Here is a 21,063-nt window from a genome sequence, read left to right on the forward strand (position 1 = left end):
CACCCCCCCCCCCCCATTTCCAAGTCTGTGGCAGCATGGCTCCATCTCTGTCTCTTCTCTGCTTGGTTGTCTTCCCTCCATGCCCGTGTCTTTGTGTCCTCTCCTCTTCCAGTCGTATTAGTAATTTAGTTTGATCTCATCTTAATTTGATTGCATCTGCAATGACCCTGTTTCCAAATAAGGTCACATTGACAGATATTGGGGGTTAGAATATGAACATGTTATTTTGGAAGATACACTTCAACCCACAACAACTATAAATACTATAGCATGTGACTTCCCCCAAAAGAAAGGCTTAATTTGGCCACTTTAAACAACAGATAACTTCTCTGCTTATTTCTTTTGCCTGTCTTGACTAGACATTTTTGCAAGAGGGAAAAGAGCGAGAACAAGAATGTAGAAACCCAGAGGCCTCAAGTACCATGCAGTTATCTCTTCATTCATTCAGTCAGATATTGGAGTATTTGAAATGATGAATCATGATAGCCAACATCTGAGTATTTACTAAGTTATAAGCCATTGTTATATACCCTACGCATATGTTATTTCATTTAATTTTTACTGTTCTGTGAGGTAGATATTCCTCAGTCTATACATGAAACAGAGGTTTAGAGAGGTGAAACAACTTTGGTAAAATCAAATAACGAGTTAATAGCAAAGCCAGGATTGGCATAGCTTTGGCCTGACTCTAATACCTGTGCTCTCCGTCAGCTGTAATCCGTTGAATCTAGTATCTTGACCTTCTCCTGATAGATTATTACTTTGGGGTCTTAATACATAAAAGGCCAGATGTGCATGCCCAAAGTACAGATCACAATTTCATGTGTTAACCACAGTAGGCCTTTTGATTGTCCAAGAAAAACTATGTCAGGGTGTCTCTTGGAGCAAAACAACTATGTTGTGTATAGTAACTGGCAGCTGTTAATTATTGCCTGTATTTAGTTGGTAAAATTGTTGAAGACAAACACTGTGAGTGGAGTTAAATAATTTTATACTCATTCCTACTTACTTTTTTTAGACAACAATTGGACCATATTTTGCTTCCTCAGTCTTATGTCCCCTCGAGTTTCACTGAAGTTCTGGGAAGGATGAGAAAAGGAGCTAATTGTTCAGGCCAGGAGTCTAGTTAAGACGTGTAGATGTGGCAGTGCAGAAGTGTAAGGAAGGATATGTCCAGAGTTACGAGGTTGGGTATCAAGGGGAAGGTTGGCTGCCATTACAAATGTTTCAGAAGAATGACTTGTTTATGAGAAAAGGAAGAAGGCAGAAGTTACGAAGTATTTCTCAGAGTGTTATAGGCTGAATGTTGGCATCCATTCCAGATTTCTGTGTTGAAGCCCTGACCCCCAGTGTTGTAGCTGTACTGGAGATGAGGCCTCTGAGAAGCAATTAAGGTTAAATAAGGTCATAAGAGTGGGGCCCTGATCTGATAGGATTGGAATCTTTGTAAAAGAGACATCAGAGAGCTCACTCTCTGTGAGCACACCAAGAAGAGGTCATGTGAGCACACGGACAGATGGCAGCCACCTACAGGCCGAAAGAAGAGAGCTGAGAATGAAACCTACCTTGCTACACCATTTTGATCTTGGGTTTCCAGCTTCCAGAGCTGTGCGAAGTAAATTTCTGTTATGTAAGCCACCCAGTCTGTGATCTTTTGTTATAGAAGCTTGAGCAGACTAAGACGTAGGGCTGAAGTTGATTTGGAGTAGAAAGAAAGACAAGGAGGAACACAAAATAAAAGGAGGAAAGCTAGAAGAGGTAATGTCTAGATCCATTTTCTAGAGGTAATTAGAACATAATTCTAGAAGCATATATGATGATATCTTTTAGAAGACTTGTGTAGTAGGGTTCTCCAGAGAAATAGAATTAATAAGACATGGATATATACAATAGGATGGACACACACACACATACACGCACATGCACACGGGACAGAGAAATTTGTCTTTAGGATTGGTTCACATGATTGTGGAGGCTGGCAAGTCCAGAATCCACAGGTCAGGCCTGCAGGCCAAAGATCCAGGAAAGAGTGGATGTTGCAGCCAGAGTCCACAGGCAATCTGTTGGCAGAATTTACTCTTTCTTGAGGGGGGTTAGTCTTTTTCTTAAAGGCTTCAATTGATTGGATGAGACCCACCCACATTATGGAGGTTAATGTGTTTTATTTAAAGTCTACTGATTTTTTTTTTATTAAAAAAATTTTTTTAATGTTTATTTGAGAGAGAGAGAGAGCGTGAGCAGGGGAGGGGCAGAGAGAGAGGGAGACACAGAATCTGAAGCAGGCTCCAGGCTCTGAGCTGTCAGCACAGAGCCTGATACAGGGCTCAAACTCACGAGCTGTGAGATCATGACCTGAGCCGATGTCAGACACTCAGCCGACTGAGCCACCTAGGCGCCCCTAAAGTCTACTGATTTAAATGTTAATCTTATCTAAAAAAGTGTTTTCATAGCCACATCCAAGCATGTTTGAACAAAAACTGGGTATCCTGACCTAGCCAAGTTGATACATAAAATTAATCATCACAACTGGCTTACCTCTTTTACTTAATCTGATGTCGAAAGAAATGAATTTACTTTGATGACAGTTTTGACTTATTAGTAAATCAGAATTTTCAGGCAAGTGCTTGGTTAGAAATACACCATTCATATATTGAGCCAAGTCATTTTGGTAATTGTAGCCTTAGTATCTGGGAAAAGTTGAATATAATTAACATTAATTTGCTCAAAAGAAAATGGTTACATATTCCACATAGATGAATTAGAAATGAAGTCATTTTTGGTTACCCAGTCAAAGCAATATCTTCTGTATTAGAACATCTGAGGCAGAATGATTTGTGGAAAGCTAAGCACTGTGTTCTAGTTTTAGCTTTTCATTTTTAAATTCAAGTTTGGAAGAGGATCCCTTTAATTTCTTCCCTCACTTTTGTTGGCTTATGTGTAAAGTGAAAATCTAGACAAGACCTTGAAAACCTCTTCTAGCACTATTCTGTGATTTTATAGTGTTCAACTCTTTTCAAAAAAAATTTTTTAATGTTTATTTATTTTTGAGACAGAGAAAGAGAGACAGAGTGTAAGCAGGGGAGGAGCAGAGAGAGAGGGAGACACAGAATCCGAAGCAGGCTCCAGGCTCTGAGCTGTCAGCACAGAGCCGGATGCAGGGCTCGAACCCTTGAACCGTGAGATCATGGCCTGAGCTGAAGTCAGACGCTTAACTGACTGAGCCACCCAGGCGCCCCTGTAGTATTTAACTCTTAAAGAACGTCTCACATTCTCCTTTGAGTAGAGTTGTTGTGCTCTTTACTTTCCTGCTTTAATAGCTATTTCCCTGAGAGTCATGGTAGTAAATTATTCATCTTTATATTAATCTTGCTCAGTTCCTTACTCAGAGCAAGCATCCAAATTTTTGTTTAGAATATGTATGATCTATTAGTGGAGTTCACTATATAGTCAAATGTTATTCTTTAAAACCTTATTAAATACATAAAAAAATCAATATAGCAATTCATTGTCCTGGCCTCCCATGTTAATATGACTTCATGAGTTTAAAACTAAACTGTCCTTGTAGACTTCTCATTACACTCACTGTCCTCAGTTACAATCAAATAATTTTGGCCTTTTCTATATACTAGTGTGATTTGGGGCTAATTACATAGCTTCTCTCATCTTCATTTCTTTGAAGAGTAAGATTGAGGATAATCATAATCCTTTTCCAGTGACTACAATATTGAAAGTTGCAATATGGGAAAACATCAAGCCCAGTGCTTGATACAGAATAGACATATTAAAATGTTAGTTTTAATTTCTACCTCCCCCCCACTTTAGGATTGGGACTTATGCATCTTCCTGCTACCAGAGTGTCTTGCATGAGATATTCAGTAAATGTTTATTAAATTGAAGATGCTAATGAATTAAGTAATTTATTATGAGAAATTCCAAAAGAAATCCTTAAGAATCACTAAAAATTCAGGGGGTTCAGTTAAATAATGTTTGCTATTCGTATTAAGGACAGGCTTTTAGATATAAAATAACTTTATGGATTTAATTTAGTACTTTCCATGCAACAAAAACATTTAAATGTTTTGCATTTGTGTTTTCATTTCAGAGATGTAGCTTGGTTCGATGAATCTTGGTTAAGCCGAATTAAAGAAGATACGGGTGACAACTGGAGAATAAAGGTATACAGAGTGAGCAGTAGAAGCACTTAACCCAAACAGTGATTTTAAAATTAGCACTAAGCTCAGCTAAATCTTTTTTTAAAAATTAATTTAAGGGTGCATTTTATTGTGTGCAGTTTGTTTTGACACATGCATGTTCTTAGGTAACTACAGTCATAATTAGATGTGGAACATTTCCATGAACCCAGAACATGCACTTAACGTCCTTTCCCACTTAATCCCCACTCCTCGCTTGGCCCGGTGGATCTGCTTTCTGTCACTGTAGATTTCTAGAATTCTGTATAAATGGTAACGGACATTATTTACTTTTTGTTACTCTTTGTGTCTAGCATCTTTCACTCAGTGTGATGTTTTTGAGACTTACCCATGCTACCTGTATTAGGAGTTATTTATTATTATTATTATTTTCCTGAGTAGTATTTCATTACATTGATAGTCTACAATTTGCTTACCCATTCACCTGTTAATGGATGTTGGAATTGTTTCAGTTTTTAGCTACTATGGATACAGTTACAATGAAGATTTAGTATGAGTCCTTGCGTAGACATATGTCTAATTTCTCTTAGATAAATTCCTCAATATGATTGTATCTGGTTATGTAAGTATATATTTGATCTTATAAGAAACTACCAAACTGATTTTGTTTCTTCATAAGTCAGTTTTGTTGTGTATTATAGGGCATTTGTGTGTTTCACTTAGGTTGTCCAATTTGTTGGCATACAGTTCTGAACTGTGTTATTTTGCTAATATAATATTTGCTAATATAATATGCTGGTAACTCTGTGATCTTTAGTGATGTATCCTCTTTCTTTCCCGATGTTGGCAGTTTATGTGTTTTGTCTTTTTTTTCTTGAGAAGTTTGGTTTGATGTTTTTCAAGTTTTTTGTTTTTTGTTTTTTTTTTTAAGAACTAGCTTTTGTTTTTTTATAGATTTCCTCTCTGTATTATTTCCTTTCCTTTACCTACACCTTCTCTTCTTTCTTTATGCCTTAAAGTAGAAAATTAAATCATAAGTTTTAGGCACCTTTTTTTCCCCTAATTTAAGCATTGCCTTACACATCTCACACATTTTGACATTCTATGTTAGTATTTTCATTCAGTTTAAAATACTCATTAATTCCCCATGTGATTTCTTTTGACCTACAGGTAGATTAGAAGTAGATATCTCAAATTATAAATATTTGAAGATTTTTTTAGGCACCTTTTTTATATTTATTGATTTCTAATTTCCATTTTTGTTTGATAACATAACTCCGTATTGAGAAATTCTTTTACATTTATTGAGACTTATTTTATGACCTAACATATGGTCTGTTTTGGTGAATGTTCCATGTGCCCTTGAACATGTATTCTGCAGGCAGATTATATCAAACTGACTGATAGTTCTGTTGCGTCTTTTATATCTTTATTGATTTTTCTTTGACCATCCTGTCAGTTATGGAAGAGGAGTCCTTAAATCTCTAACAATGATTGTGGATTTGTCAATTTCTCCTTTTAGTTCTATTAACTTTTATCATGTAATTTGAATCTCTTGTTAGGTTTATATACATTATTTTTTTTCCCAACGTTTTTTTATTTATTTTTGGGACAGAGAGAGACACAGCATGAACGGGGGAGGGACAGAGAGAGAGGGAGACACAGAATTGGAAACAGGCTCCAGGCTCTGAGCCATCAGCCCAGAGCCCGACGCGGGGCTCGAACTCACGGACCGCGAGATCGTGACCTGGCTGAAGTCGGACGCTTAACCGACTGCGCCACCCAGGCGCCCCATATATACATTATTTTTTAAATGTCTTCTTGGTGAATGAATCTACTTATCATTATGTATTCCTTGCTCTGAAGTCTAATTTGTCTGACATTAATGTAGCCACTCTAGTTTTATGATTATTTCTTGCTTTAGTGTATCTTTTTTTATTCTTTTAATCTGTATCTTTATGTTAGGTCTCTCATGTACACATCTAATAGTTGAGTCTTCCTTTTTTTATCCATAGAATATCTATTTTTTTAAGTTTGTATTAAAATTTATTTATTTATTTATTTATTTATTTATTTAAAAAACTGAGTTGAATCCTCAGCAGCTTTTTTTTTTTTTAAGTTTATTTATTTTTGAGACAGAGAGAGACGGAACATGAATGGGGGAGCGGCAGAGAGAGAGGGAGACACAGAATCGGAAGCAGTCTCCAGGCTCTGGGCCATCAGCCCATAGCCCAACAGGGGGCTCAAAGTCACGGACCGTGAGATCGTGACCTGAGCCGAAGTCGGACGCTTAACCGACTGAGCCACCCAGGCGCCCCTGTATTAAAATTTTTTTAGTGTTTATTTATTTTTGAGAGAGACAGACAGAAAGACAGACAGAGTGTGAGCAGGGGAGGGGAAGAGAGAGAGGGAGACAAAGAATCCAAAGCAGACTCCAGGCTCCAGCTGTCAGCATAGAGCCCATGTGGGGCTCGAACCCACGAACTGCGAGATCATGACCTGAGCTGAAGTCAGACGCTTAACCAACTGAGCCACCCAGGCGCTCCTGGTTTTTGTTTTGTTTTGTTTTTGTTTTTGTTTTTGTTTTTAAAGAAAATCTTCTGTTATTTTTCTTACATTCCTATTTCCATTTAAATCCTTGAACATTATTTCTAAGCTAGCAGTTTTAACATTATTCTAATTCTTTCATCGCTCATTTCTGGGCTTGTTTCTATTGACTGAGATTTCTCCTCATGATCCATGTTTTTTTAATGATCCATATTTTCCTGCTTCTTCACATATGTAGTAGTTTTTTATTGGATGCTAAGCAGTGTTTGGATGCTAGAATTTCATTGTTGAGTGCTGGATTTTTTGTTTTTCTTCAAAGAGAGTCGGACTTTGGTCTCGCAAGCAATTAAGATACTTATGAATCAATTTGATTCTTCTAAAGTTTTGGGTGGGAGGCAGATCTAGGGTTATCTTTCTTCTAGGGCTAGTTTAGACAAACTACTAAGGTATGACCTTTTCAAAGTCTTTAGTGAATGCTTGTCTATACAGCATTGTCTCTTCACTCTGGCTGGTGGGAATTTCAACCATTTCTGGCCTTGTGTAATCTTTGAAAATTGTTCAGCTTAAAGTTCCCTGGCTTGTTTTTGCCTTGGGAGTTATTCTTGACTGGGGAAAAAAGTGAAATTTTTTTTGTTGAATCTCACTGAGTTTCTCTCGTGCACATGCAAATTAGTATTCAGCTGAAAGACACAAAACAGTGTGTAGATTTCCGGAGCTCTTTTCCTCCATAGTGCTCACCTCTTCATTTGTCTGCCTACAAAGTCTAACTACCTTGACCTTCCTGAACTTCTGAAGTCTAACTCCTCAACTCAAGGAGAACCTCAGGCTTTGTTCAGGTTCTACCACTCCATTCCATGGAATGAAAATCCCCTCCAGAGAGAAATCTTGGACTAGAGTTGGACTCATCTTTTTGTTTTCCTTCTCTCAGAAATTAGAGTTCCATCCTGCCCAATGGCTAAAGCTTAGAAACAGTTGTTTCTTTGTGTTTTGTCCTGTTTTCTGTTGTTTTTGGCAAGAGAATAAGTAGAAACCTTGGTACTCATTCATGACTGGAGGTGAACATAGTCAAAGCTAAATCTTTAAAGTTGTACTTTTCCTCATTGTGTCTCATTTTAAATAGAATCACCCTGGTTAACCTATGTAAGCATGAAGACATTTTTAATCAAACTCCGATTAAAGCTTTCATGTTTAAAAAATATCATACGCTTGTATCTATAAAACTCTAATATATGTTTTTGTTGTCATTTTTATGAGGCCAGAGTTCTTATGTCTTTCACATTGGCATAAATTTTCCTTCATTACTAATGTGAAATAATTCATTGAATTCTTATTTTTTTTTCCATTAGGCTAGTAATTTAAAGAAGGTACTTCAAGGAATTATGAGTTATTACAATGAGGTATGAAAAACATCTGATTTGTTTAAATACCAAATCATATATGATGATTATATTGACACTAAAAGAAACTTGGATTTTAGTTTATAACATTTTACTGAAATGTAATTCATAATTAGAATATATTGTTTTTTGCCATGTTCAGAACACTCAAATTTTGTGAACATGAATAGGCTTAAACTAATATATTGGTTTGTAAAATAATGTTCCTTCTATATTGATACTCCTGAAATTGGTTATTTTCTACAACTGAATTACTGTCGTTTCTGTGTGACTTGATTTTAAAAAATGCAAAGTCTGTACAAATAGATTTTATAATTAAGTTGAAGTATTTCCTATGTAAGTATTATTTTGACATTTCTTTTCAGTGCAAGCAGCAGCAAAGGTATACTGTGAAATTATGCTTTTGTGCAAGTGAATACAAAATAAGCAAAATGGAAGTAGTATTAAAGTCACTTTAGATAGTACATTATTCAAGTAGGTTTTTTGTTTTTTTCTTATTCAATACCATAACAAGTTTTCTAATAGAGTTATTTGATATAAGAAAGTTTATCGCTTATGTTTGCAATCTTTTGGTTTGGTTTTGCCATTAAAATATTTGGTTTCTATTTTTACTCTTTTAAATTTTTTAATTTTTTCTTTATTTTTGAGAAAGAGAGAGTGCGAGCAGGGGAGGGGCAAAGAGAGAGGAAGAATCTCAAGCCGGCTATGCACTGTCAGCTCAGAGCCCAATGTAGGGCTCAAACTCACAAAACTGTGAGATCACTGCCTAAACTGAAATTAAGAGTTAGGTGCTTAACTGACTGAGCCATCCAGGCGCCCTGGTTTCTGTTTTTTAAAGTTGTCACATATTTACACTTGTAATTTTTTCCAAATAATTTTAAAGACTGAAAAGTTTCAATTTATTAATGCCTAAAACTCATTTTGGAACTTTTTTTTTAATGTCAAGAAAATTTTTTAAAATGCTAAAAAAAGATAAGGAAAGATTAATCCATTGGATTTGTTAGATTTGCTGTTCTTTTGTAAGTGTGATGATTTATATTATGGTTTCTGTTATTCAATCATGCGTCAAAATATTATGCATATCTTTTGGCTTACGTAAATCTGTTTTTGGAAAGGTGTAACTTTTGTCATAATAGATCAGGCTAGGGGTTTCTTAATCCCTTTGACAGTGGGATCAAAGGATATTGATGTAAAACCATTTTTGGGGCGCCTGGGTGGCGCAGTCGGTTAAGCGTCCGACTTCAGCCAGGTCACGATCTTGCGGTCCGTGAGTTCGAGCCCCGCGTCGGGCTCTGGGCTGATGGCTCAGAGCCTGAAGCCTGTTTCCGATTCTGTGTCTCCCTCTCTCTCTGCCCCTCCCCCGTTCATGCTCTGTCTCTCTCTGTCCCAAAAATAAATAAACGTTGAAAAAAAAAAATTAAAAAAAAAAAAATAAAACCATTTTAGTTGCTGTTGGTTCGTTACTCAAAATTTTGGGATGCTGCTTGAACTTTGCTTACTGGTTGTAGTAAATAATTATGGATATATCAGTTTGTTGATTTATCTCATGATCCTGTTTATAATTTATTTTCCTTGTGACAATTAAATGTAATAAATTCTTTGTAATCTACATAAATGAGTGATCTAATTTATTGTCTCACTACTGCAGTTTTTGGGGCAGCAGATTTCTGAAGAACTCATCCCTGATTTGAACCAAATAACTGAATGTTCAGATTCTGTGGAGCTAGGGAGGTTGCTCCAGCTTATTTTAGGGTGTGCCGTCAATTGTGAAAAGAAGCAAGGTAAGTGAATTTCTATCAATTCAAAGTCAATCTGGGAATATTTACTTTCTAGGAACAACCTACATTGTTATAGAAAGTAGCCTAAAAATTCACTGTTGCATCTTGCACAAATCACCTGGAAATGTAGCCTAGGAGATCTTAATTCTATCCCTGTTCTGCCGTTAATAAGTTACAAATCTTAGTTGTACCTGGATTCTGAGATTTATATTCAGTGGCTAAATTAAATGTATTTTAGTTTAATTAATTTAATTTATAATATTCAGTGCTAGGACTTAGTGGATATTTAGTAAAAATTGTACTTGTTCATCTGCTACATTTTCTGATAGAAGATAGAATCTTAGGCTGATTCAGATTTTTATAAATAAATATGCAGATACTAAGTTATAACCCAAGCTTCCTCAGATGATATTCTGCTCTTTTCAGAAGAATGCCTGTCCAGCGTATCCTCCACTTAAGCAACCTGATGACACAAATGGAATTGTTATATTGGTATATCCAAAAACAGTGACTCATATCCTAGTGAATACAAAAAGATCATTTTTGGTTGCATGTAGTGAATGAAATAATGAATGGAACACACAAAATTTACTTCCTTCAGAGTCTTGCATCAGTCTGGGTGGTGAGATTTTTGTTGCTGATGTTTTTTGCAGGAGTCATCCACACTTGGTCTCAGTACATCACCTTTATGAGAGAATGTTGGGTGCTTAAGTTTGTAAAAAACTGTGAGCCAGGATTTTAGAAGACAAGTTCAACATTATCTAGTGAAGTAATAATATGAGGCAGGTTAAATTCAATAAGAACGAACTCAGGAAGGAGAAAGATAAAATATATGAAATTAATTGCTTTGTTTTTTTAAGTTTATTTATTTATTCTGAGAGAGCTGGAGAGAGCATGAGCGGGGAAGGGACAGAGAAAGAGGGAGAGAGAATCCCCAGCGGGCTCTGTACTGTCAGCACAGAGCCTGATATGGATCTCAAACTCATGAACCATGAGATCATGACCTGAACTGAAGTCGGATGCTCAACCGACTTAACCACCCAAGCGCCCCAGAAATTAATTGCTTCTCAATAAAAAAGGACAGCGACTGGGTATCAGAAAATCTTGGTTTTAGTTCATCTCTTTCATCAACTAGCTATTTTTTTTCTAGGGCAAGTGAGTATTTCTCCACAGGCTTTTATTTTTCAGAGATAGTGTCAAAGATCTATGTATTGGGGTTTTTCACACAAATAAGGAGAATTTGGTCATCAAAAGTTATTAACCCTGTCATAAATTTTAATTACAAATTGACAAATAGCAATTAACTTATAAATCTAGCAATTTTCTGTTATTGTGATCCTTTTTATTTTTTATTTGTTTAATGCTTTGTTTCTCTTTCAGCTACTGGTTATTTATAACATCTGTTTGCTTAATTTTAGCACATTTGTCAGTTTTTTTATTGAAGTGTAATTGACATTCAATTTTATATTAGTTTCTGGTGTACAGCATATTGATTTGACACTTCTGTACATTACTCAGTGCTCACCATGGTTAGTGTAGTCACCATCTGTCTCCAATGTTATTACGGTGTTATTTACTATATTCCCTAGGCTGTACTTTCATTACTGTGACTAATTTATTTTATAACTTTAAGTTTGCACCTCTTAATTCCCTGTATCTGTTTCACCCATTCTCCCACTCACCCCTTCTCTAACAACCATATAAGTGAAATCATATGGTATTTGTCTTTATCTGACTGACTCCTTTCACTTACCATCATACTTTTTAGGCCCATCCATTTGTTGAGAACGCCAGCTCTCATTCTTTGGCTGTGGCTGAGTAATATTCTGTCCTGTGTATGTAGACTTCTTCTTCTTCTTTATTCATTCATCTATTGACAGATATTTGGGTTGCTTCCATATCTTGGCTATTGTAAATAATGCTGCAATCAACATAGGGGTGCATGTATCTTTTCAAATTAGTGTTTACATTTTCTTTGGTTAAATACCTTGTGGTGGAATTACTGGGTTGTATAGTAGTTCTGTTATCTATGTTTTTGAGGAACCTCCGTACTGTCTTCCACAGTAATTGAGCCATTATATATTCCTACCAACAGCACATGAGGGTTCCTTTTCCTCCACATCCTCGCCAACACTTGTTATTTCTTGTGTTTTTTATTATAGCCATTCTGACTGGTATGAGGTGATATCTTATTGTGGTTTTGATTTGCATTTCCCTGATTGTTAGTGATGTTGAGCATCTTTTCATGTACCTGTTGGTCAGTTGTATTTATTCTCTGGAAAAATGTTGGGGTCCTCTCATTCTTAAATCAGGTTGTTTGTATTTTTGGTGTTGAGCTGTAGAAGTTCATCATGTATTTTGTATATTAACCCCTTATTAGATAGATAATTTACAGTTATCTTCTATTCAGTGGACTGTCTTGCCTCAGGAGACATATCCATAAATATGTTGCTAAGGCTGATGTTCAGGAGATTACTGCCTGTGTTTTCTGTTAGGAGTTTTACGGCTTAGGTCTCACAGGTTTCCCAGCACCATTTATTGGAGAGACTGTCTTTTTTCTATTGTTTATTCTTTTTTTTCTTAATTTTTATTCATTTTTGAGAGCGAAAAAGAGGGAGGGAGAGAGAGAGAGAGAAAGGGAGAGAGAGAGAGCAGGAGGGGCAGAGAGGAAGACACAGAATCCAAAGCAGGCTTCTGGCTCTGAGCTGTCAGCACAGAGCCGGATGCGGGGCTCAAACCCACAAACCACAGGATCACAATCTGATCTGAAGTCAGATGCTTAACCAACTGAGCCTCCCAGGCACCCCTCCATTGTATATTCTTGACTTCTTTGTCATTGATTAATTGACCGGGTAGGTGTGGGTATATTTCTGGGCTCTGTATCCTATTGCATTAATCTATGTGTCTCTTGTGCCAGTTCCAGACTATTCCAATTACCATAGCTTTGTAGTGTATCTCGAAACCTGGGATTGTGATACCTCCAGCTTTGTTGTTCTTTCTCAAGATTGCTTTGGCTATTCAAGTTTTTTTGTGGTTCCATACAGGTTTTAAGATTATTTATTCTAGTTCTTTGAAAAATGCTTTTGGCATTTCGATAGGGATTGCAATGAACCTGTAGATGTTTGGGTAGTATGGACATTTAACAATATTAATCCTTTCAGTCGATGAGCATGGTACATCTTTCCATTTGTGTCATCTTCAATTTCTTCCAGATTTCAGAGTACTGGTCTTTCACTTTATTAGTTAAATTTATTCCTAGGTATTTTATTTTGGCATAGTTGTAAATGGGATTGTTTTCTTAGTATGTTTCTGCCACTTCATTGTTAGTATGTAGAAACACACCAGATTTCTTTATATTGATTTTGTATCCTCCATCTTCACCTCATTTATTAATTGTAGTAGATTTTTGGTGGGGTCTTTAGTGTTCTCTATACACAGTAGTTTGTCATCTGTAAATAGTGATGATTTAACTTCCTCCTTACCAGTTTGGGTGCCTTTTACTTCCTTACTTTTCTGCGGTTGTCGCAGCTAGGACTTCCAGTAGTACTGTGCTGAATAAAAGTGGTGAGAGTGGACAGCCTTACCTTGATACTGATCTTAGAGGAAAAGTTTTCAGTGTTTCATCATTGAGTATGATGTTACCTGTGAGATTTTTTTATATGACCTTTATTATGTTGAGATATGTTCCCTCCAAAACTACTTCGTTGAGGGTTTTTATCATAAATGGATATTGTACTTTGTCATATGCTTTTATGCATCTTTTGATGTGATCACATGGTTTTTATTAGTCCTGTTGTTGATGTGATGTATCACATTGATTTGTGAATATTGAACCACCCTGGCCTTCCTGGAATAAATCTCACTTAATTGTGGTGAATGATCCTTAAAGTGTTATTGAATGTGTTTTGCTAATATTTTGTTGAGGATTTTGGCATCTGTGTTTGTCAGAGTTATTGGCCTGTAGTTATCTTTTTTAGTGGAGTCTTGATCTGCTTTTGGTATCAGGGTAGTGTTGGCCTCATGGGATCAATTTGGAAGTTTTTCTTCCTCTTGTATTTTTTGGAATAGTTTGAGAAGAATAGGTATTAACTCTTCTTTAAATGTTTGGTAGAATTTACTGTGAAGCCAGCTGGTCCTGGACATTTGTTTATTGGGAGGGTTTTTTTTTGTTTTTTTTTTTAATTACTGATTCAGTTTCATTACTAGTAATAAGTCTGTTTAAATTTTCTTTTTATTCCTGATTCCATTTTGGAAAATCATATGTTTCTAGGAATTTACCCATTTCTTCTAGGTTGTGTAATTTGTTGGTATACAATTTTTCAAAATATTCTGTTGTAATTCTTTGTATTTCTGTGGCATCAGTTACTATTTATTCTCTTTCATTTTTTATTTTATTTATTTGACTTTTTTTTTTGACTCTTGATGAGACTGGTTAAAGGTTTATCAATTTCATCTTTTCTTTTTTTTTTTTTTTAATTTTTTTTTTCAATGTTTATTTATTTTTGGGACAGAGAGAGACAGAGCATGAATGGGGGAGGGGCAGAGAGAGAGGGAGACACAGAATCGGAAACAGGCTCCAGGCTCCGAGCCATCAGCCCAGAGCCTGACGCGGGGCTCGAACTCACGGACCGCGAGATCGTGACCTGGCTGAAGTCGGACGCTCAACCGACTGTGCCACCCAGGCGCCCCTCAATTTCATCTTTTCAAATAACCAGTTCTTGGTTTCATTTCATTTCTATTGTTTTTTAGTCTCTTTCCTTAATTTTACTCTAATCGTTATTATTTCCTTTCTTCTATTAACTTTAAGCCTTCTTCTTCTTTTTCTGGTTTCATTAGGTGTAAGATTAGGTTGTTTGGGATTTTTCTTGTTTCTTGAGATAGTCTGGTTTGCTATAAACTTCCCTCTTAAAACAGCTTTTGCTGCATCCCAAAGATTTTGGATTCTTGTGTTTTCATTTCCATTTGTCTCCATGTATTTCCTCTGATTTCTCTGTAACCCATTGGTTGTTTAGTAGCATGTTGTTTAGCCTTCTTGTATGTGTGGGGTTTTTTTCCAGTTTTTGTTTTTAATTTGATTTCTAGTTTCATACCATTGTAGTTGGAAATGATGCTTATTATTATTTCTGTCTTCTTAAATTTATTGAGCTCTGTTTTGTATCAACATGTGATCTTTCCTGAAGAATGTTTCATGCACACTTGAAAAGAATGTGTATTATGCTGTTTTGGGATGGGATGTTTTGTATATATCTGTTCAGTCCATCTGATTAAATGTGTCATTCAAAGTCACTGTTACCTGGTTGATTTTCTGTCTGAATGGTCTATCCAATGACATAAGTGAGATGCTAAGTCCTCTACTATTGTATTTCTGTCAATTTCTCCCTTTATGACTGTTCATATTTGCTTTATGTATTTAGGTGTCTCTTTGTTGGGTACATAGATATTTACAATTGTTATATCCTTTTGTTGGAATGATCCCTTTATTATTATGCAATGCCCTTCTTTGTCCCTTTGCCGCAGTCTTTGTTTTAAAGTCTATTTTATCTGATATAACTATTGCTATCCTGGCTTTTCCCCCCCCTTATTCCATTTTCATGGAATATTGTTTTCCGTCTCTTCACTTTCAGTCTATTTGTGTCTGTAGATCTGAAGTGAGTGTCTATATAGATTTAGCATATAGATTAGTTTTTTCTTTTTTTTTTTAATGTTTATTTGTTTTTGAGACAGAAAGAGCGTGAATGGGGCAGAGAGAGAGGGAGACACAGAATCTAAAGCAGGCTCCAGGCTCCAAGCTGTCAGCACAGAACCCGATGTGGGACTTGAACCCACAAACCGTGAGATCATGACCCAAGCTGAAGTTGGATGTCCAACAAATTGAGCCACCCAGGCGCCCCTAGATGGGTCTTGTTTTCTTTTTTTTTTTTTTTAATTTTTTTTAAATGTTTATTTATTTTTGAGAGAGAGACAGAGACAGAGCATGAGAAGCGGAGGGGCAGAGAGAAAAGGAGTCACAGAATCTGAAGCAGGCTCCAGGCTCAACGCGGGGCTCGAACTCACAGACTGTGAGATCATGACCTAAGCTGAAGTCGGATGCTTAACCGACTGAGCCACCCAGGTGCCCTGGGTCTTGTTTTCTTATCCATTATGTCACTCTATGTCTTTTGATTAGAGCATTTAGTCCATTGACATTTAAAATAATTATTGATAAGAATATACTTATTACCCTTTTGTTAATAGTTTTCTGATTTTTTTTTTTTATAGTTCTTTGTTCCTTTCTTCTTCTCTTGCTCTCTTGTGGTTTGATGTCTTTCTTTAGAGTTATGCTTGGATTCCTTTCTATGTTTTGTGTATCTATTATAGGTTTTTGATTTGTGGTTGCCACTGAGTTGATGTATAATATCCTGTGTGTTTGACAATTTATATTATGTTGATATTTATATTAAGTCACTTAAGTTTGAACACATTTTGAAAGCACTAAATATTTACTTCCTTCTTCACATTACATATATAATGTAATAGTTTACATCCTTTTATTTTTTTTGTATCCTTTGGCTAATTTTTGTAGATATAAATGATTTTACTGCTTTTGTGTTTCATCTCCATACTGGCTTTATAAGTAATTAATCTACTGCCCTTAAAATACATTTGCTTTTGCCTGTGAAATATTTTCCCTTCATAATATTCTTACATCTGGTTATATCTTTTGTTTCCCACTTAAAGAATTCCTTTTAAAATTTCTTGTTAGGCTGAGTTAATGATGGATGAACTTGTTTAACTTTTGTTTGTCTCCGAGACCGTTTATCTTTCCTTCACTTCTCAGTGATAACTTTGTTGTGTAGCGTATTCTTGTTTGTAAGGTTTTTTCCATTCAGCTCTTTGAATATATCATGCTACTTCCTTCTGGTCTACAAAGTTTCTGCTGAAAATTCAACTGATAGCCTTATGGAATTGTCCTTATATATAACATTTTTATTTTCTCTTGCTGCTTTTAAAATTCTCTATCGTTATTTCATTTTAATTATATTTATCTTGGTGTAATCCTCCTTGTATTCATCCTGTTGGACGCTCTGTGTGCTGTCTGGACCTGGATATTTGTTTCCCCAAATTAGGCAAGTTTCCAGCTGTTATTTCTTCAAATAATTTTCTGCCTTCCTTCTATCTTCTCCTTGTGGGACCCCCTAATAATATGAATGTTATGTGTGGTAATGTTGTAGAGTTCCCTTAACCTGTTCTTCTTTTTTTTTTCTTACTTTTTTCTTTTTGCTGTTCAGCTTGGGTGCTTTCTATCACTCTGTCTTCCAGATCGCTGATTTGTTCTTTTGCATCATCAGATCTGCTGTTGATTCCCTCTAGTGCATTTTTCATTTCAGTTATTGAATTTTTCAGCCCTGACTGGTTCTTTTTTTTATATTTTCCATCTCATGAAGTTTTCACAGAGTTCATGCACTCTTTTCTCAAGTCCAGGGAGTGTCTTTGATTGTTAGTTTGAATTCTTTATCAGGCATGTTGCTTACCTCTGTTTCATTTAGCTCTTTAACCATGATTTTGTCTTGTTCTTTCATTTGGGGTATATACTTCTGTCTCCTGATTTTGTCTAACTCTCTGTGTTTATTTCTGTGTATATTAGGTAGGTCAGCTACTTCTTCTGGTCTTGAAGATAGTGGCCTGGTATGGAAAAGTGTCTTACAGCACAGTCCCTCCTGGTCATCAGAACTAGGTGCTCCAGGAGTATCCCCTACATGGGCTGCCTGTGCCCTACACTTGTGGCTGGGCCATCATAACCTTCAGCCCAGCTAGCTGCAGTCACCTGCTTTACCTGCTGTGGATGCACTGGGCAGGATTTGCTCCCAGTGCTATTGAGAGGCCAGGCTGAGGCTGCCATGGGCCAGTTGGTGGGTGGGGCTAGTGGTCAGCCTAGCCACTATACCACAGTTAGCCTCTATACCACAGCTGTAAGTCTCACTGAAGAGCAGGGCTTACTCCCTGTGCAGCCAACTAAGAGGCCTGGCTGCAGGAATTGCAGCTGTGCTCATGTTTGGGATTATTTACTCACCTCCTCAGCGTTGGAGAACTATGGAGTGGGACAGGCCTGGCCAGTGCTACCTGTCAGGTGTGGCCGAGCTGGAGCTAATTTGCAGGGTTGCCTGCCAAAGCAGGCAGGTTGGGTGGGGCATGTCTGCAGGGTAGCACTGGGGCAGAGCTTGTGGCATCAGCGAGCTAGAAGGAGAGTGTTAGAACTGGCTCCCAGAAGCATCTCCTTAGTGGGGGAGGGAAGAAAAGTGGCACTAGCCAGCATTTTACCCTGGGAGGAATCTGCAGATCATGCCCTTCATGCACATACTCTGAGATTAGTCACTGAATTTCCTTCATGTATACCCCAGGTGCTTTTCAAACTGCTGCTTCTGTGCTGTGTCTAGGGCTGAGTTATTTAGTGTGCTGGCTCTTTAGGGGGGTGGGGGAGGATGGGACTCTGTTTCCTATTGCCTTCAGTAGGAAACTCTCTTGGCGTTGCTGATTTTTAAAGCTCCCAGTGTTAAGTCAGATATTATAGGGACTCATCAGACACAGGGTTGCCCAGTGTGAGGTCTGATCTCGCTTCTCCATCCTTGTATTGCCTATCCTCTTTGTGGTTGGTCCCACTGGGGATTTGGTTCCCAACCATGTCTTTGCCGCCCCCCTACCCTTTATATGTGGCCTTCTCTCTGAGACTAGCTAAGGAAGGTCTGTTTCACTAGTCTTTAGGTCATTTTCAGAGTTAGTTTTGCGTAGATGTAGCTGTTGCCTTGATGTGTCTCTGGGACAAGTTTAGCATCCTCTTACTCTGCCATCTTTTCCACATTTGTCAGTTTTAATAGTCTTTTTCAAAAAAGTAACTTTGGGCTTTCACTGTATTTTGTCTGCACTATTTAATATCTGTTCTTTTATCTCATTTCATCTCTTTTCTTGTGAATTAATCAGTTCTTCCTATTCTAAGTTATAATTGACATTTTCAGGTGTAATTTTCCCGTGTTATGATTTTGTTACCTTCCATGAATTTTAATATTATTTTCATAATTTAGTTCCAAGCATTAATAGAATTTTTGTCCCCAGAATTTTGAAAGGAAATTCAATTTCAGCATACGTAAATAAAAGTTTAGCAAGTGGTAAATATAAAGAAATAGTTTCACTGTCTTGTTAAACACATCAGTGTTACCTAATTGGATTTAATTTTGGAGATATGTGTGCTCTCAGATTTTAGGAGTGAGCAAATAAATGAAAAAAAAAAATTGCAGTAATTTAATTGAAACCTAAAATACACCCAGCATGTAAAACAGCTTCCACACCTTTATACTTTCCAATGAGAATTGTTTCGAAATGATTCCAAGGTAGTGCAGTAGTCTCAGTCTTGAAAGAATGAACTTGTTTGGTTAATAGTACCATATTTATCTTGGTGGGAAAAGAGATAATTTTTTTGAAGGTTTCAGCAGACTTGAAACTCTCCGTTACCCAGAAAATCCAGTTAAAGGAAATCCTTGCATTGCCTGTGCTTTCTCTACTGAACTCTTCCCCTTCCCCTCCCACTCCCCACCTAGTGGTCAGGTGCATATCAGAATCTGTCAGAATCTTTGTCCAGTTCTTGACTTCACAAATAAAAGAAAGATTTAGAGAACTTTCGGGAGTGTTCCAGGATAATCATTTAAGCAATAAAAATATTTGAAAATAATGTTTTTTTGGAAATTTGGAATTACATGGAAATTGTTTTAGCTGGAGAACATGCCATCAAAGTTGATTATGTAAATATATGAAACACCTTTTCTTATGGTTCTTCATTTCATATTGGGACAGACTTAACTTATTGCATGTGTGTTTGTGGTAAGGCGTAAGGATCTCCTTCAGATAAGGCTTGATGAATATTGAGTATGTGTTTATAGGAGGCTGTAGAAGTCCCTTCTTTGAAAGCCTCCCTGAAATGAACTACATAGGTGGTAAGATTTAATTCTCTTGGCTGAAGATTTAACATTCATTTAATATGTATGAATTCATCCCATAATACTGAACATCTAAGAAGAGGGAAGAAATTGTCATAATTGTTTTAAGATTAATCATAATTTCTTCTTTTTCTTCTTATAAGAAAAGTAGAGGTTTTCTTCTTTAGGAAAAATAAAACATTTAAAATTTGGGCATTTTAATTCTGCTTATATAATTTTGGTGGACTTATTTCTTGTGGAAAAATATACTTGCATAAAGAAGTATGTGTGGTAAATGACCTTTATACTATTAATTGAATGACTAAAGTAACATGGGAAAGAGTAGATTCTTTTTATCATATGTCTTTTTTTTTAAATCACAGAACATATTCAAAATATAATGACATTGGAAGAGTCTGTTCAACATGTGGTCATGACTGCTATTCAAGAGGTAAGTTTTTATTATTTCACCTATGTATGAAAATCCTAAACCTAATGACACAAAAATTATCACGTAAATCTTATGGATGTATATTTTTCTACTTGTATAAACTTGCCCTTTGCAGCAGGTTTATTTACCTTAAATTAGCGTGCCTTCCTTTCTTTTCTTTCTCCAAAATATCTTAAAAAGAATTCAAGCCCAATTTTAGTACTTCTGTATTTTAAAAGATAAGTTAATATTGTCAGGTTCCCTTTTTTTTTTTTTAACGTTTATTTATTTTTGAGAAAGAGAGAGACGGAGCACAGCAGGGGAGGGGCAGAGAGAGACAGAGACACAGAATCCAAAGCAGACTCCAGGCCCCCAGCTGTCAGCACAGGGTCTGATGTGGGGCTTCGACTCACAGACCATGAGATCATGACCTGAGCCGAAGTCAGACACTTAATGACTGAGCCACCCAGGTGCCCCTGTCAGATTCCCTTAAATAACTTCACCTAAGCAAGATAACCTCTGACCAGATAGGAATCTTTATTTTTTCTTTTTTTTCTGCCAATTAGAGTAGTCTTTCTTGAAATTTTAAAGCATGTGTGTAAACATATCTTACATTCATTTTCAGAATGGAGAAACTGTGACCAAATATGGTGGTAGGTTTGGGAGTCAGGTAGCCTGGGTTCAAGCGAATCTAGATGTGTAGGTTGAACCAGAACGGTTCAGAATTCACATCGTACATGTTGATTCTTAACATCAGACTGAAGTGCAGTGTAGAGGATGTCCAACGGGAGGTAGAATGAGGAATTAGTGAGTACA

General features: G+C 36.5%; 1 protein-coding gene across 2 annotated transcripts in view; it reads left to right on the top strand.

Annotated features, from left to right (window-relative positions):
• Positions 1-21,063, top strand: part of HOOK1 (hook microtubule tethering protein 1) — a 73,338-nt gene that overhangs the window by 11,377 nt on the left and 40,898 nt on the right. For both annotated transcript variants that reach the window (XM_040470422.1, XM_040470423.1), the window contains exons 3-6: positions 4,103-4,175; positions 8,045-8,095; positions 9,744-9,876; positions 20,201-20,268. In XM_040470422.1, coding sequence (XP_040326356.1) covers positions 4,103-4,175; positions 8,045-8,095; positions 9,744-9,876; positions 20,201-20,268 — 325 coding nt within the window. The remainder of the gene's footprint in view (positions 1-4,102; positions 4,176-8,044; positions 8,096-9,743; positions 9,877-20,200; positions 20,269-21,063) is intronic.

This window comes from Herpailurus yagouaroundi, unplaced genomic scaffold (genome assembly GCF_014898765.1).
Source record: "Herpailurus yagouaroundi ecotype Mexico unplaced genomic scaffold, PumYag 77, whole genome shotgun sequence".
In the NCBI taxonomy this organism is placed as follows: Eukaryota; Metazoa; Chordata; class Mammalia; order Carnivora; family Felidae; genus Herpailurus; species Herpailurus yagouaroundi.